Source organism: Sphaerodactylus townsendi, linkage group LG03 (genome assembly GCF_021028975.2).
Source record: "Sphaerodactylus townsendi isolate TG3544 linkage group LG03, MPM_Stown_v2.3, whole genome shotgun sequence".
NCBI lineage: Eukaryota > Metazoa > Chordata > Lepidosauria > Squamata > Sphaerodactylidae > Sphaerodactylus > Sphaerodactylus townsendi.
The window spans coordinates 146864999-146882925 of NC_059427.1; the positions used below are offsets into that span (position 1 = coordinate 146864999).

At 50.0% G+C, this 17927-nt stretch overlaps 1 protein-coding gene across 1 annotated transcript; it reads right to left on the reverse strand.

Annotated features, from left to right (window-relative positions):
- Window positions 1–3889: 3889 nt before the first annotated feature.
- On the reverse strand, window positions 3890–13920 carry LOC125428090 (caveolin-2-like). Its single transcript, XM_048487703.1, has 3 exons — window positions 13542–13920; window positions 12684–12871; window positions 3890–4768 (listed from the first exon to the last, which is right to left on the reverse strand). Exons 1-3 carry the CDS (start codon window positions 13692–13694, stop codon window positions 4618–4620), a joined length of 492 nt encoding a protein of 163 aa, XP_048343660.1. The 5' UTR covers window positions 13695–13920; the 3' UTR covers window positions 3890–4617.
- Between the last annotated feature and the right edge of the window lie 4007 nt (window positions 13921–17927).

Consider the following 17927-nt stretch of genomic DNA (forward strand, 5'->3'; position numbering starts at 1 on the left):
TATCTGGGGAACCAGATTAGCTTGTGCACTCCAACACTTGCCAGCTGGGTGACCTTGGGCTAGTCACAGTTCCTCAGAGCTCTCTCAGCCCCCCACACTTCACAGGGTGTTTGTTGGGGGTGGTGGTGGAAGGAGATTGTAAGCCCCTTTGAGTCTCCTTGCAGGAAAGAAAGGGGGGATATAAATCCTCCACTACTACTACTACTACTACTACTACTACTACTACTACTACTACTACTACTACTACTACTACTACTACTACTACTACTACTACTACTACTACTACTCCAACAACCTTGGAGATCCTCAACCTTGGAGATCCTGAGCCCTCCGGGGGAGGGCGGTCTATAAACCCAATAAATACTACTACTACTACTACTACTACTACTACTACTACTACTACTACTACTACTACTACTACTACCCCCCTGTTTCCCCGAATATAAGACATCCCCAGAAAATAAGACGTAGTAGAGGTTTTGCTGAAGTGCAAAATATAAGGCATCCCCCGAAAGTAAGACATAGCAAAGTTTTTGTTTGGAAGCATGTCCACGACGAACAGAACACAGAAAAATAAGACATCCCCTGAAAATAAGACATAGCGCATCTTTGGGAGCAAAAATTAATATAAGACACTGTCTTATATTTGGAGAAACATGGTACTACTACGACTACTACTTCTTCTTTTCCTTTTCCTTCTTCTTCTTCCTCTCCTCCTCCTCCTCCTCCTCCTCCTCCTCCTCCTCCTCCTCCTCCTCCTCCTCCTCCTCCTCCTCCTCCTCCTCCTTGTGGGGCTGAGCCACAGGAGTGGTCTCTTTCACTGTGCAACCGCTCCCGGGGCAGATGGCAGCTATCCTCTGGCAACTGGCCCACACATAGCCATGGCTGGGAAAGCAAGGTATGTACCAGTAATGCTATACTCACTGCATCAGTGCACGCCACAGGCCCGCTGCCTGCCAGAGCTTTAAGGGCTCCTGACGGGCAGCGCCAGCTGAGGAATCCCCGGCGGCAACGTGCAGAGGAAATGTGGCATGTAAAGGGTGTGGTTTTTGGCACTGTGTGTGTGCAAATACTTGGAGTGTGTGGGGGGGCTGAGCCAGAGAGCTTGAACAGCAGGATATCTAAGCATACTCACTCAGAAATAAGCCACACTGAGCACAATGGAGCCTGTGGAGAGGGTTGTCAGGTGGCAACTGACTTACGGTCACCCTGTAGGGTTTTCAGAGCAAGCGACCCAAAAAGTTGGTTTGCCATTGCCTGCCTCGGTGTCACAGCCTTGGAGATCCTCAGGGTCTTCCCATCCAAGTCTTAACCTGGGCTGACCCTTCTTAGCTTCTAGCCTGGGCCATGCAGGTCAAAGCAAAAGTCAGACAAAGGTGGTTTGCCATCACCTGCCTCTGCTTAGCAACTCTGGAGTTCCTTAATCCGACTACTAACTGGAGCCCACCTTGCTTATCTTCTGAGATCTGATGGAACTGGGTTAGCCTGGGCCATTCAGGTGCACGTACTGGGTCATTACTGACCCATGTATGATGCCACATCACAACAGTTACTATTTAAGAACATAAGAACATAAGAACTAGCCTGCTGGATCAGACCAGAGTCCATCTAGTCCAGCATTCTGCTACTCGCAGAGCTCACATGCAGCATGTGAAAGCAATGGCCTTCTGCTGCTGCTGCTCCCGAGCACCTGGTCTGCTAAGGCATTTGCAATCTGAGATCAAGGAGGATCAAGATTGGTAGCCATAGATTGACTTCTCCTCCATAAATCTGTCCAAGCCCTTTTTAAAGCTATCCAGGTTAGTGGCCATCACCACCTCCTGTGGCAGCACATTCCAAACACCGATCACACGTTGCGTGAAGAAGTGTTTCCTTTTATTAGTCCTAATTCTTCCCCCCAGCATTTTCAATGGATGCCCCCTGGTTCTAGTATTGTGAGAAAGAGAGAAAAATTTCTCTCTGTCAACATTTTCTACCCCATGCATAATTTTGCAATAATATTTAGACTATATGAGCGGGCCCGGCCACGCGTTGCTGTGGCTGAGTCTGGTGAAGTGGAAAAGAAAGAAAAGGGGAAGCGAACGGTTCGAACATGTGTCATTGCACAATGCTTGCAAGGGATGGGAGGGGCAAGGGGCCCCTCGCTCCCCTCCCTCTCTCCCGTTCCCTTGCATGGCAACCCGGCCAGTCCCTCCCTAACTTTCCCCTTCCTCTGCTAGGGTGGGCGGGCCATGTGCAGGTGGCTGGTCCTGTCCCTCTCACTCCCTTCCCTTGTAGGCGAATTATCTAGCATAAAAAACGCTGGGAAGCATGAGCTATGTTGTGTTCAAATTTCAGAGCGTTTGGTCCAGCAAACCCCCGGACCCTCCCTCACCTTCCCCTTCCTCCGCTAGGGTGGGTGGGCTATGTCCAGATGGTGGGCCCCATCCCTTTCACTCCATAAGGCAGTGGTTTTCAAGGAAGGTATGTTTGTTTCCCTTGTATCAGAGGGTGTTGCTTTGACGGCCAGCAGATGGCGTTGTTGCGGAACAGAACTGTGGTTCCGACTGTCAGGTGTGGCATGTACACAATAACTGGCACAGTTGTGACATGTACACAACAGGAGGTGTGGAAACAGTATGGGAACCTGGCCACATGTGAATGCGACGTGTGAAAATTTCAAAGTAATCGGTCCAGTAGTTGGGAGATTACCTGGCAGCAGAAAGAGATTTACAGGGTGATTTGCCATTGCCTTTCTCCTTGGAAGGATGGAAGGCTGAGTCAACCTTGAGCCAGCTAACTGAAACTGACTTCTGTTGGGATCGAACTCAGGTCATGAGCAGAGCTTGGACTGCAGCTGACCACTCTGTGCCACAGGGCTCCTTCAGCCGGACTTACTTCCAACAAAATATGCATGGGACTGAAGTGCTGAAGTCTACTGCACAGTTAACTTGAGAGTGAGCATGATTGAGTTCAGTGGGATTTTCTTCAGAGTAAACAGCAATAACTTTGAATCTTAGGTTGCCAACTTGCCAGAAGGAACTGGAGGGACTCTCAGAATTATAACTGGCCTACAGCTCCAGAGATGGTTTCCCCTGGAGGAAATGGCAATGGACTCTTATGGCTTCTGAGTTCCTTCCCCAAACTCTACCCTCCCCGGGCTATGCCCCAAATCCCAAGGAATTCCTCAACCCAGAGTTGGCAACCCCAGTTTCATCTCTCATTAGACCAGATGAGCAACCAGGAAACAATGCCATGGTCAATGCTTCTACTAACCAGGGCCGGGTCAGGCGCCATATCCCAGACAACAACCAAAACCCATGCAACAGATTTCATTGGGGGCCGACCAAAATTATTCTCAACAATCTGTAAACTCTCAACATTCCGCAGGCTTGATGAAGAGTTCTGATGAGCCTGAAAGGTTGCAGAATGTTAGGGGTCATTTTGGTTGCCCGGGTTACATAGATTTTGTTTCCTATACTAGAGTCTGGAGGGCCAGTACAACTGAAGAAGAAGAAGAAGAGTTTGGATTTATATCCCCCTTTTCTCTCCTGTAGGAGACTCAAAGGGGCTTACAATCTCCTTGCCCTTCCCCCCTCACAACAAACACCCTGTGAGGTAAGTGGGACTGAGAGAGCTCCGAAGAACTGTGACTAGCCCAAGGTCACCCAGCTGGCGTGTGTGGGAGTGCACAGGCTAATCTGAATTCCCCAGATAAGCCTCCACAGCTCAAGTGGCAGAGCAGGGAATCAAACCCGGTTCCTCCAGATTAGAATGCACCTGCTCTTAACCACTACGCCACTGCTGCTCCAAGTTTTACTGCTTACAAGTTTTATCGCAGACAGGACCTCTTTCCCCCCATACCTTAATAAGAGCTAGTTTCGGAGCAGAAAACCAGATAAGACCAAGGTCAAGATAATTTCTGTAGGTTTATTAGAAGGCGGAGGATGAGTATTACGTAATGTCGTCTAAGAGAAGGATCGGAGGGAAGTGTAGAAGGGGGGACCTCTTCACCCAAAGCCCAGCACTGAGTGTAGAACTCTCCCATTTACTCTTGACTCCTCTACTACCCAGAAATTGTATTGTCGAACGCTTTCACGGCTGGAATCACGGCTGAAGATGCCAGCCTCAGAGGCAGGCGAAACATCAGGAGAAAATGCTACTGGACCACAGCCGTACTGCCCGGAAACCCCACAACACTGCCCAGAAATTGCTGCTTCGGAGAGTTTAATCCCAGTCTCCCCATCTCCCCGGTTGTTTGCATGTAGAGAGGGAAGAGCACGAGATGATTTGAAATATTAACTTGGGGAAGAATTAAGTAGAATTTTCGGCAATTTGGAGTCGAGCCCAGATCTTCTGGCTTCCCAGGTCCCACGCGGAAAGGGAATTCGGGAGCCGCACGCTAAAGATGTATCTTCCTGGAAAAGAAATCCATGTGGAATAGCCCACCTTCTCAAAGGTCTGCTTCTTGCTTCCCCTCCAACCTGCTTCCCTGCCCCAATTTCGCCTTCCAAGCCCAAAGTTCACAGTCCTCGTTGGTTCTGTTGTCTTGAGTGGAACTGAGCATCAATGCTGGATCCGTCAGAAGAGAGCGGGCAGGGAAGAGTCCTTGCGGTGTAGGTCCTTGCAGTGTAGGCGTTACTTCTGGGTGATAGTGAGGTAGATGGAGCTGCAGCAGCGCCCCAGGCTGGTGCACAGGGGCCCCACCACAACTTCCAGGGCGCTGGCCCAGAGGGTGCGGATAGGTGGCATCGCCATGGTGCACAACTGAATACAGGGCATCACACACCTGGAGAAGGAAGATGACAGGAAGAGATTACAAGAGGTTCCCTTGGCTGTCCTCCAAAAACAGTCACTTCCCCACCTCTGTTGTATTGGACGCAAAGAAATAATGATCTACCCTGCAGGACTGCTGGTAAGGATTATTTAATGGAAGCAATCTAGTAGGGATCTCCAATAAGGTGCCCATGGGCGCCAGTACTGGGGGCCACCAGGGTGACGTGCACAATACGTTGGGGACCCCTGTTCTCATTATGGAGCCCAGGGAGCTGGGCTATTGCATGTCGGAAGAAATTCAAGAGTAGAATGCGAACCCTTCCTTCTCCGGGCAGGCTGTCCTCCCAATAGCTGGAGCATGCATCCAACCAAAACACAGGTAGCCCTGCCTTCTGCAGCGGCCATTTTATGTTTCGCTCCACCCCTTGTGGCAGCCATTTTGGGGTAGTGCTAGCTATCACTCCTCAAGAATCTAAAGGAGCCCATGGATTCAGAGACTTTCAGGAGCCATGCGCTAACATCTGAAAGCTTTTACTTGAAAAGCTGGTCACTGGTACAGTGGAGCCTCGGTTTTCGTTGGTAATCCGTCCGAAAAGAATCAATGAAAACCCAAACCGAGGAAAACCGAGGCAAACTTTTCCATAGGAATCAATGTCAATCCAATCGATCTGTTCTAGGCACTCCAAAAAAATACCAAAAACACATTTTCTGGTGAATAAACATAGTGTTTAATGCTGAAAACTGTAACAAACAATAACACTAGGACCAGCTTCAGAGCCAGTGGACCAATGTCGCACCAGAAAGCTGTCCCAAGAGGTCTGTTTCTGACGCCTCTTTAAGATTTGTCTGAAATGGGGCAAGACTTTGTCATTAAACAAGTTGCAGACACGGCCTGCAACAGCTTTGTCCGGGTGATTTTTCTCCACAAACCCCTGCACCTTACTGCAAATCGATGAAAACTGAGGCAAATCGATGAAAACTGAGACAAATTTTTCACTGAAAAAAATCGATGAAAACCGAAATTGATGAAACCCGAAGGCAATGAAAACCGAGGTTCCACTGTATTTCTAAGTAGTGCTCTGAACTGGTCTAAGATGCTATGTGTGTACGGTGTTTTTCTTAAACTTAGTCGCTCTTGTCTACATTGCATCATGTTAGGCCACAAGAAAAAGAAATAATTTTCAAAAGTCTTGCTTGAACCCTTCTCCCTGATCTGCTAGCTGTCTGAATGCAGGGACAAACCCCATGCTTCACGACCTCCAAGTGGACCTGGAGCAGTTGCGTAACTACCATGGGGGGGGGGCAACCCAGGCGCGCACCATTGGCATCACACCCCTCCCCCTCCCCCATCGCCCCGCTCCCCCAGGCCTGGCAGAAGCCCGGAGCAGCTTGGCAGACCCAGCCATGCTTCTTTTTCAGCCAGCTGCTCTTTGCAGCCAGCTGAACTATGGTGAGTGGGGGGTGCGTGGGGGGGCCACTAGGGACGGGGCCCGTGGGGGCAGGGCTCGGGCACCATTTTGCCCTGGGCGCCATTTGTCCCCTGTATGCCACTGGCCTGGAGATCTTGTGGAATTACAACTGATCACCAAACTGCAAAGATCAGTTTCAGGCTGTGTAGGGATGGATGTAAGTTGGGGGTGTGCGGATTGCAGCCCCCCAATGCCTACTGCGGATTGCAGAGATGTTCATCGGGGGATGTTTTGTATTTTTGTATTTTCGCTGTTTTGTATTTTCGTTGTGTGGACACAAGGCACAATGTGTGTGCACAATGACATTAAAGTCATTCTATTCTATTCTATTCTATTCTATTCTATTCTATTCTATTCTATTCTATTCTATTCTATTCATTGGGAAAAAATGGCAGCCCTACTTGTACACCTAAAAAGGAGCATTCAAAGTTCCACCTACAGATTGAAGTGGTACAGTCCTGCCCCCGGCCCCCTGCCAACCAGATCCGCACCCATTTGACTCATCTGATGTACTTTTGCACTTGGCTGTCCCATTCCCTCCAGGCTGGCCTAACCTGACTGCTACAGACCAGACGCAGCTTCTCTTTCAGCAGGCAAAGAAAGGACGCTGGAGAAGCATCTGCTCCATGTTCAGGCCTGGGTGTATTTGTGAAACCAACTGTCACAAGAGCACACCAATTAGCAGCTAACAACGAAAGGCACACCCTAGCGTTCCTTTCAGATTGTGTGATGCAACTGTAATGTCTCAATTAATCGGACCTCTCTATCCCAGTCAAATTTTCGGCAGAACAGTCTGTTTAAGACAAGTGCAACCAAAATAGCGTTCGGGCATCTTTGTGGCATCTTTAGACAAACAATTTAATTGCGGCATGATGTTTTACGAGCTGGAGCCCTGATGACGTGAGTTCTGGCTCATAAATATTTATGCTAAAATAAAATATGCCGGTCTTAGAGTGCTGTGAAACCGCTCGGTGATTTAAGTTTCTGCCCACTTGGCCATCCCTTTCTTGTCCAGCAGAGGGCACTGCTGGCAGAAGCTTCTTTCTGTAGGTATTCGTGGCACCCTGACCTATAGCACACAAACAGAGAAAGAGAAGAGGGCCACAATAAAGTCTGCCCTCTGGTGTCCAGTTTTGGAGCTGTGTGAGGGCAACAACTTACCAATGTTAAGATGACTTTGGTGGATTCCACACCTCATAAATATAACATCTTCAGGACATGTTAGAAAGCTCCGTTTTGACATTTTGTGTTTCCACAGCCTCGGCGAACACAAGCGTTGCTTGCTGCACGGAGCCCTTGTTAGTTTCACAGTCGCATCTGTCATGTTCTGTGCTACAGCAGATTTTCTTGAGGATCCTCGCAGAGGTTACCTCTGCTTGCAGCTCATCCATGTGCGATTTCGCTGAAAAAAGTAGATGAATAAAGTTTGTTTTGCCTAGCGATCCCGTGCATGTGTCGTTTTCCTGGGTTTTTTTGTTTTTTGTTTTGAGGGGGGTGTCTGCGAAGCTACAGCGACACAATTAGAGAACCTGCAATATGCACACATTTGTGTCGCCGTAGCTTTGCAGACATCCCCTTCAAAACAAACAAACAGCAACAAAAAAGGAAGACAAGTGGACGGGATCGTTAGGCAAAACAAACTTTATCCATCTTCTTTTTACAGCAAAATTGGGTATGGATGAGCGGCAAGCAGAGGAAACCTCTGTGGGGAATCTTCACGGAGAATCTGCAGCGGTCCTCAAAATGGTGGGTGGGAGCGGCAGAAACAAAAGTAAGAGGTTTGGGTGGGAGAAATACAGAATGTTCTGCCTTCTTGTGTTTACTTGGCAGGCAGGAAACATCTTTAACCCAGGTTGGGGGGGGGGAGGGAGGATGCTTGTTTAGCAGTTTTTGAAAAACTCGGGCTGAACTCATTTTGGGGGAGATAGTTTGTGAAGTTCTTCCCCAAAACGCTTTTTATAGCATCCTAAAGACATTATATTTGTGCTGTGCGGAATCCACCTTTGTGCTCTCCCTCCCTCCCTCCCTCCCTCCCTCCCTCCCTCTCTCTCTCTCTCTCTCTCTCTCTCTCGCAGTTAGAATTGTTCCTTTCAAAGTTAGCTGCAGGTTTTGGGGGAAGGATATCCATGGGCTGTGGCATACCGCTAATGGGGACATGGGGTAACCCATGTCCCCGGGCGCACGCCATGTCATCATGTAGGGGTGCCGGGTGCCAGCCGGGTCCCCGCGCCCAGCCTCTCCCATGGTGTCTTGCGACTCCTCCTGTGCCAGGGTGTAAGTTGGTGCCTTGGCTGCAGGCTGGCTCCCGCCTCCTCAGGGAAGCCAGGGAGGGCAAGAGCCAGAAATCAACCGCAGCCATGCTGACGGTCCCACAATATGATCGGCTGCACCTGCGTAGCTGCGTGTCAGGCATGACTCCAGCCTGGCCTGGCATCGGCTGGCCAGCAGCAAGGTCACAACTGGGCCTGCTGTTATCTGTCTTATATTAATGGACCTTTCTGTTCTAATCGCTGCGCTTTGCGACACAACGAAGCAGTGGGCCTCCTTGCCCCAGGCCCCGGAAGGGGGGCTGGAGTGAAGTCTATTGCATGTTCTTGAGATGCTTGGGAAACATAACAAAGATCTTCTCACCTCGTTATTCTGTTGTTCTGCTAAACTGTGGGAAGAGAGGGCGCGTGCATGGGGAGCGGGTGGGGAGATCGAGAGGGAAAATGTTCGGAATAAATGTGTCTGCAGAAACTGGGATCCTTAGATCTGGCTTTCTGCAGTAATGGTCACAGTGGGGCTTTCCGCACTACAGAAGGGAGCTAAGGTCGGCTCGGTTCTTTTCAGTGGGGGGCGATTCCAGGCTGTCCGCACAGCAACTTACTTGGCCCCCTGGAACCAAGCTAAGTGGGCGGGATCATCTTGGTGCCTGTTTCGCTCCTCGATCGTGATTGGAGCTTGTGTTACCATGGGAAACGGGAGGGTTCTTTTTTTTTACAGTTTACAGTTACATGCCCGCCACGACTCTCCCGTTCTGCGCATGCCACAAAAGCGGCGCCTGATTGGTTGAACGGATGAGGTGTCGTTTCGATGCATCCGCACTTCGAAGCTTCGAAGCGGTATCGACCTTGTTCCAGCAGAAAGGTGCAGTTCATAACTGCGACAGGGATGTCGCAGTTCTGAGAAGGGGGGGGACTGAGACAAAACAACGTTGAGCTCAGTTGCAGTGCGGATACACTGAGGTGAACCTAGATAGAAACCAGTACAACTCTGCCAGTGCAGAAAGCCCCTGTGACAGCACAATAAAGGCTACTGAATTCAGCTACCGTCTGAATTATTGACTGTGGTACCAGAACCTTACATGTCTCGTGTGCAAAACACCCCCAAAAAAGGAACTCCCCTGCGATGGCCAGCCAATAATGAATGTGTTACTGTAGACTGGTCGTCCTCGCTGCCACCGGGTGAAAATGTGCTTGGGGTCCTTTGTATCCTGTTGGGCGATCAGATCATCTGCCCACAACAAATGGCGGGTGGGCGGATGTTCCCTCCCTGACAGTGGATGGCGCAGAACTTAAAGTGAACGGGTGGAAGGGGCCGGGGGGGGGGGAGGAAGAGAAGCATCTCCTGCCAATTGTGTTTGCGCACCAGCGCCTCCAACCTGGAATTGAGCAAAAAGAGAGCTGGATAGAGGTTTTCGAAAATCCTGGGTTGAGGGAAAGAAAACGGGCCGTACTCGTTTTGGAAGAGGGACCTGCGCACGGTCCCCCCGCTTCCTTACAACAGTTTATATGACATCTTACACTTGTTAGGTTTGTCCTGTGCGGAGTCCCCTAAGGAAGAATCTCTGCAATGTCGCACCCCCCAAAGACTGTCTACAGGAGGAGGCAGAGGGTGATTTTCGGTTCCCTCGGCTGCCTCCCCTGGGAAATGGGTGATTGGCCCTCTTCCAGGTGGCAGCTGCCCAGCTATGCCAACCCCTGAGTCTGCCAGAGTCCGCCTGGGGCTGTTGGCAGTGGCGTATCTACCTAGGGACAAGGGGTACCCCTTGTCCCCGGGCGCCACTCTTCTGGTCATGTGGAGGGCACAAAATCACGTGACCAGGAAGTCCTGCTGCCTTGTCGTTTTCGCAGACCCGTCCGTATCAGTCGAGGCATGCAGAAACGGTGAGGCAGCAGGTCTTCCTGCTACCTCCAAGCGCCCTCAACCGCACCCTGGACTCCCCCCTTCCTTCCCCCCTCCTGCCGACTGGGCTCCCAGCCAGCAGGGGGAGTCTGGGGGGGAGGTGGGCCCCCTAGACCTTGCCCATGTCCATGGTGACATGGGCGGGGTCAAGAGCAGGGGTGGAGCCTGAGGGCATTAGGGGCAGAGCTGGGGGCATCCTGGAGACAATTTGTCTCCGGGCGCCATTTACCCCCGGTACGCCTCTGGCTGTTGGGCCCCATTGGGAACATTTTGGGTGCGGCCCCAGGCTCATAGAGACATACATAAATTCCATTATGGACTTTAGATCTCTATGGCAGAACGGGCCTGTAAAGAAACAGCCAATTCCTTCAGACAAGCTCTGGGCCTTCCCTCTCCTGCTGCAGGCTGGATTGACTGGTGGGGGTGGGGGGTGTCTTGCAATTGGTGAGCAAACTGCACATGCTCAGGGAGCTCTTGTTCCCTAGGCCCTGAAGTCCAAACATTCAAAAATATTGAAATGGCATGGGTTCAGTGGCGGGATTCAGCCGGTTCGCACCACTATCGGCAGAACCGGTTGTTAAAATGGTGCTTGTAAACAGACGGTTGTTAAATTATTTGAATCCCACCACTGCAAGGGTTGCACAAATACAGTAAAAATAAATCTAAATATAAACACTATAAACAAACACTGCTAAGTTTTTAAGCATTCAGAAGAAAATTCTGTTCATGGCTGTTCTCTGTAAAACCTGCAATGTAGTGTTAGGTACAAGTTGCAATATGGTGTTGTGTGTATGTTGTGTGTACTGGACAAGACTAGTGTAGATTATCTTAGTGTGGGGCTAATTGTTCCAATTGGCTTAAAGCTGGCTTTGGGTCTGCCTTTTCTTGTTCTAACCATCCATGCAGTGTGGAAAAAACACACACACTGTGTTGAATATCACAGAGTGCACCTTCTGTTTAGGGAAAGCTTCTCTGCTCGTGGAAGGGAACTGAGGATCCCATTTGTTATTTGCTAAGCTTTCCGGCATCCCAGATCCCTTTCCATGTTGACTGGGATGCTCACCCCTTACCAGTGGTGGGATCCAAAAATTTTAGTAACAGGTTCCCATGGTGGTGGGATTCAAACTGTGGCGTAGCGCCAATGGGGCTGGGCTGGGCGTGACGGGGGCGTGGCCTGGCATTCTGGGGGCGGGGCATTCCTGGGCGGGGCTGTGGCAAGGACGCAGCCGCTGCGCCGGTCCTTGGGCGGAAAACGAATGCACGCAGGCGCAGGCTGCCACGCATGTCGGTGCACCTCCTGCTAGACTGCTTCAAGTTCTGCATGCTACTGCTGAGAGGAGGGGCGTAACTAAGGCAAAAATCACATGGCAAAATCACCAATGAGTAACCCCCTCTCGGCACACACAAATCATTAGTAACCTACTCTCGGGAACCTGTGAGAACCTGCTAGATCCCACCTCTGCCCCTTACATATTGCAGGGGATGATGGGATATGTTGTAGGGTGCACACTCAGCTCCTTCTGGCTTGTGTGTGTGGCCAAGTGGCCCCTGGACCTCCTAGACCAGAGTAACCCAACGGTGTCCCTACAGCCACTATGGCACCTGGCAGTACAGCCCTGGCACCCACTGAGCTTTTCAGAAGTGAATCAGGCCCAATGGGTTAGGGTTAGCATAGTGTCAGCAGCATAGTGGGGAACGTTGCCCGAGGCCACAATCAGCTGTCTCCTGGACCAGCACAAGTGGGCAAACGGCTATTCAGGGAAGCCTGCCCTCCGTTTCCGATTTTCCCATTGATAACCCCGCAAAAGAGCAGCACAGTTTAAACTGGGCCTCCTGCTGTAGCCTGAAGGGTCCAGCAGGTGGGATCCAGCAGGTTCTCACCAGTTCTCATGATTTCATAGTTGGCATAAAGTCCTGTTGTTTCCTATGTGGCTGGTTAGCGAAGGTAGAAAACGGGATAATTCTCCCTGTTGAGCTGTTTTAAAAACATGTTTTAGAAATATGGTAAAGTTCCTTGTTTAAGGAAAGTATCCTTCTTTTGATTTCTAGAAACAAAATTAAGTATTTGAAAGTGCCCCGCCCAGCCCCATTGGCGCTACGCCACTGTTTGAATCCCACCACCATGGGAACCTGTTACTAAAATGTTTGGATCCCACCCCTGGTCTAGACGCTACTCTGCAAGTGGTCAGTGAATGGGCATATAAGCAGCGACAGACTGGCCAGCGGCTGATTCTGATTATTCGGCCGTGGGCCAGTTCAAGGGACTAAGGGAATCCCACACACCCATCTCACCAAATATGCAGGCAACCGAGGCAGGCAAATAGGAAGCCCGAGAGTAGGGAGACGGGCACGGCACACAACAGTGAGATGATCCTGTAGCACCAGAGGCGCGAGCTCTCGAAGACGATGTCGCTCCAGGTCCAAACCCGGTCGAAACTGCGGAACGAGGACGGTTCGGCAAGTATGTCGGAAAATTCCAGCTGCGGCAGGTGGAAAAGGAAGAATGGAGTTGTGAGAGTCTCCAGTCGAGAGGTGGGATCTTACAGGGGTTTGGAACCAGGATTCCTGGTCTCTTTGCATGTCTCTGGGACATGGACAAGAAGCAAGCGTGGGTTTGGGGTGTCTACCCAGCTGGGTTGCCAGCATGCCCTTCAGTTCTGGGAGGAGTGTGGGGGGGGACACACAACTCTCACCTCAGGATGGGAATCTGACATTGTTTCCTTAGATTTGGGGACACTCTAAGGCCCCTTCCGCACAAGCAGAATAGTGCACTTTCAATCCATTTTCAATGCACTTTGCAGCTGGATTTTACCGTGCGGAATAGCAAAATCCACTTGCAAACATTTGTGAAAGTGGAGTGAAAATGCGTTATTCGGCACGTGCGGAAGGGGCCTTAGACCAGCAGGTCTGGGACTGCCAACTCATGACTGAGAAATTCCTGGAGATTTGTGGGGGGACCTCTGTGGGCTAGACTATTATGGAGACCACACTCCAAAGCAGCCATTTTCTCTAGAGGAATTGATACATGGTCTGGAGATCAGATGTAAATCTGGGAGATCTCCAAGAGCCACTGGGTGGTGGTGGCGGTGGGGGGTTACAACCCTAGGCAGTCCCACTCTCTGGAAGGTTATTCATCGACTCCCCTGTTACCTTAAGGTGCTGGTTGATCCCACGTGGGTCCCGGGCATCCCCTTTGGGTGGTATGTCAACTATGGATGGCAGGAGTGGAGTCGATCCTGGCTCCTGTAGATGGGGGCCTTCTGGGTCCAATTTGCACTCGATCAGATATTCATCACCAATCATCTTGCAGGGTGGGAGCAGATTTCAGGTCAGCAGTGCAGATCCAGTAGCTCTCCCGGAAGGAAGATCTGAAGCAGCTCTTTATAATTCTGTCCCCAGTAATTTGTCCTTGTCCCATATACAATCTATTTTGTTGGAACTGTTCTGTCTGTCTGTCTGTCTGTCTGCCTGCCTGTCGGTCTATCTAGTGTCCCTTTGCGCATAGCCTGCTTCTGCCCGTGTGCAGGAAATTGACTCCAGTTCTATTCTCAGCCTTGGCCGGCATGGATTGGAGAATGGGTGGGGGGTGAAGGGAGGTGGAACTTGTCAGCAATTGCACACCCACATCTGGTATTTACAGCTATGGGGTGAGCCGGACTACTTGGGACACGGTATAAATATGCCACCATCCCATAGATCCTTCGCCGAGGAACGGAAATGGGAAAAATGGCTCAGCTGTCAATAATGTATTCTGGGAACTGGGACCCAAATGGGTCCAGTGTGCTATAGCAGAGGGGCTCGGAGCCAAGGAAATGAAATGGGGATTTCTACCAGTGGCAGGTGAGACTGCCATCTAGTGGCTCTTGACAGGTAAACTCCCTGTCACTCCTCTATTGCAGGGATCCCCAGCCTTTTTTCACTCGCGTGCCCCTTGGCAACCCATTTCTCTAAAATTGTACCCCCAGTACATAATTTTTTCATGTACCCCCAAATGCTCTGGCGTGTCCCCCTGGGGGTTCACGTAACCTAGGTTGGGAAGCACTGCTCCATAGCATTAGCAAGTAAGGAGGGCTATGCTGAAATAGGCCATCTAAGGTCCATCAAAGGCTAGCCTCCATTCTCATACAGTGGCCAAGCAGTTCTTCTGGAGGTCTAACACTACCAATAAGGCATGGAGGCCAACTTAGGCCTTTTTCCTGATGTTAGTTTCTGGCAGTGGGATTCAGAGGCTGACTGAAAGTGGAAGTTCCCTTTGGTCACCGTGGCCACTGGTTCACCCCTCCTATATGTATCCATCTAATTCCCTTTTAAGGTGTTCTACACCCCTACACCCCCTGGCAGCAAATTCCACATTTTAATCCCTCACAGTGTATAGAAATATCTCCTTCTGTCCACCTGGAATCTACTGCCTACCAGCTTCATTGGATGCTCTTTGGTTCTAGTATTTTGGGAGAAGTTCCCTGGGCCCACACCAGAGGTGTATCTAGGGAAAATGTAGCCCAGTGCAAAATTGGAGGGGGGCCCCCATATGGGCAGCCGCCCTCCCCCACCACAACCAAACAACTTTTTTTGCATCAGATCATCAGGGAAGGAGGAGGGGTGCGGGGGCAATTTTCCACCACCCCCATGTGACTAAATGGCTGCAGCCCGGGGACCTTTGAGCCCATATGTCCCCCTGGGCAGTACACTCCTGGCCCACACTCTCTACCCTGTGCACAATTTTATAAACCTCTATCATGTGTTCCCCATCCCCCCACTAATGGTCTGTTTTCTAAACTGGGAAGTTCTTCCGCCTTTCCTCATGGGAAAGGTGCTCTGAGCCCTTAATCATCTTGGCTGCCCTCTTCATTCATTCATTCATTCATTCATTCATTCATTCATTCATTCATTCATTCATTCATTCATTCATTCATTCATTCAGTCAGTCAGTCAGTCAGTCAGTCAGTCAGTCAGTCAGTCAGTCAGTCAGTCAGTCAGTCAGTCTCTGGAACCAGCAGAGAAGAGTAGCAGTGGAGAAGAGGACTGGGTCAGAAAGAGCTGAGTGAGCTCTGGTTTTCTTTTTAGAGGACTTTTTTCAAAGCCACATCTTTTAAACAATGTATTTTTAGCAGGGGTTAACAGGGGTTTCGCTTTTTTATCTTTGTCCTGGGGCTGCTGATAGGTGGGGGCTGCTGAGGATGCTGAGAGGTTTTAAATCTTTTCAGTCAGTCTCTGGAACCAGCAGAGAAGAGTAGCAGTGGAGAAGAGGACTGGGTCAGAAAGGGCTGAGTGAGCTCTGGTTTTCTTTTTAGAGGGCTTTTCTCAAAGCCACATCTTTTAAACAGTCAGTCTCTGAAACCAGCGGCGCACGCCTAACGGTGCGCACAGGTGTTTTACTATCTTAAGGGATAGTAGAAGGTATAGAAAGCTTAAGGGGGAGGCACTCATTAAAAGTCAATATTTGAATATCTAAACAGAATTAGATATGAAGGCAGGAAGCCAGCAAAGGGGGGGCTTTCCAGTGTTTTGCACTGAGTGTCACATGTATGACTATCTGCCACTAGGACAGAAGTTGTGGGTGTGCCCTCACTGCAATGAGCTCTTGGCACTCAGGAAACGTGTGTGTTCTCTTGAAGCCAAGGTGGCAGATCTGTAGAAGCTGAGAGAGGCAGAGAGGGTGACAGACGAGGCTTTCAGGGACCTAACAGCCAGGTCCCACTCCCAGGGTGACATCTCTTCAGATATCATGGAGAATGAGAGTCTGGGGGACGGAGGGTGCCAGTCTGAGGTGCGGGAAGATGCTCCCTTAGATGGGACCCCTTCCTTAGCTGGTGATCAAATATCCTCTTTCACTGAGGATACCCTTCAGGGAGGTGCGGGCTCCTCGTAGTAGGCGATTTGATCATTAGGAATGTAGAGAGTTGGGTTTGTGAGATGCGTGATGACCGCATGGTGACTTGCCTGCCTGGTGCGAAGGTTGCGGATGTCACACTTCATCTAGATAGGCTGTTAGACAGTGCTGGGGTGGAATTAGCAGTTGTGGTCCACATTGGCACCAACAACATTGGGAAATGTAGCCGGGAGGTTCTGGAGGCTAAATTTAGGCTGCTAGGTAATAGGTTGAAGTCCAGGACCCCCAAGGTGGCATTCTCAGAAATGCTACCTGTTCCATGCGCAGGGCATGCTAGGCAAGCAGAGATACAGGGTCTCAATGCATGGATGAGAAAGTGGCGTAAGGCAGAGGGTTTCAGATTTGTTAGGAACTGGGGAACCTTTTGGGACAAGGCAGGCCTGTACAAAAGGGACGGGCTTCATCTTAACCAAAGAGGAACCAGGCTGCTGGCGCTCAACATTAAAAAGGTGGCAGAACAGCTTTTAAACTGATCCCTGGGGAAAAGCCGACAGGAGCTGAGGTGACTTTGGTTTGGAATACAGTATCTATGGGGATGCAGGCAGAAAGGGAGGTTTTTCTAAATCAACCACATACAAGCGAGGACCATAGCAATGTGATAAATGATAGTGTCTACAAAAGGCTAGAGGGCAAAGCACATGAATCCCAGGTTAGGGACAGCTGTCCCAGGTTAGGGACAGCATAGCTGCGAACATCAAGACCAGCAACAAACAGTTCTTCAAGTACATCAAAAGTAGGAAGCCAGCTAGGGAAGCAGTAGGCCCATTAGATGACAAAGGAACAAAAGGTGTGCTAAAAGATGACAGGGAGATTGCAGAGAAGCTGAATGAATTCTTTGCATCTGTCTTCATGCAAGAGGAGGTGAGGAAAATTCCTGCACCTGAACCAAGCTTCTTAGGAGGCGAAGAAGAAGCGTTGGATTTATATCCCCCCTTTCTCTCCTGTAAGGAGACTCAAAGGGGCTGACTATCTCCTTTCCCTCCCCCCCCCCCCACAATAAACACACTGTGAGGTAGGTGGGGCTAAGAGAGCTCCGTAGAGCTGTGACTAGCCCAAGGTCACCCAGCTGGCGTGTGTGGGAGTGCGCAGGCTAATCTGAATTCCCCAGATAAGCCTCCACAGCTCAAGCAGCAAAGCAGGGAATCAAACCCGGTTCCTTCTGATCAGAGTGCACCTGCTCTTAACCACTACGCCACTGCTGCTCTCAACTTACAACAATTAAGTGTGGTAAGTCTGCTCCTTGATTATATTTTGAGTTTGTATTATGTACAGGCATTGGGCTTGAGGAAGTTAACCTGAAATGCAAACCTATCCAGAACTTTTATTGCCCACATTGGTTATTATTTTGTATGTTGCTATGAAATTGTAAATGCCCATGGTTGAATGGGAGAGGCATACATACGCAGATGCGGAGTTTTGAGCTTTGAGATACTGTTACATAAGAAACGAGCACAGAATGGCTCAAATAGAATATTTATTTGAATATTGTTTACAGTCTTTATTGCACTGTTGGCTTCGGTAACCTATGGGTGAAGAAGAGAAATCAGCAATATCAGGACTGAGAAATTCTTTAAACTGATCTGGTTCTTGTGAACCTAAAAGCAGTTTGGTACGGAGGGGCGCAGCTTAGCCTCCAAGTGTTGCCT

Bases quoted from the DNA above. Each gene is read 5' to 3' on its own strand.
- LOC125428090 (XM_048487703.1), bottom strand. From the start codon at position 13,694: ATGATTGGTGATGAATATCTGATCGAGTGCAAATTGGACCCAGAAGGC. The intron at 12,872-13,541 runs GTAACAGGGGAG...CACCTGCCGCAG, and splicing joins GGATCAACCAGCACCTTAAG to CTGGAATTTTCCGACATACT. The intron at 4,769-12,683 runs GTGAGATGGGTG...TTCCTTCTCCAG, and splicing joins CTCGGTTGCCTGCATATTTG to GTGTGTGATGCCCTGTATTC.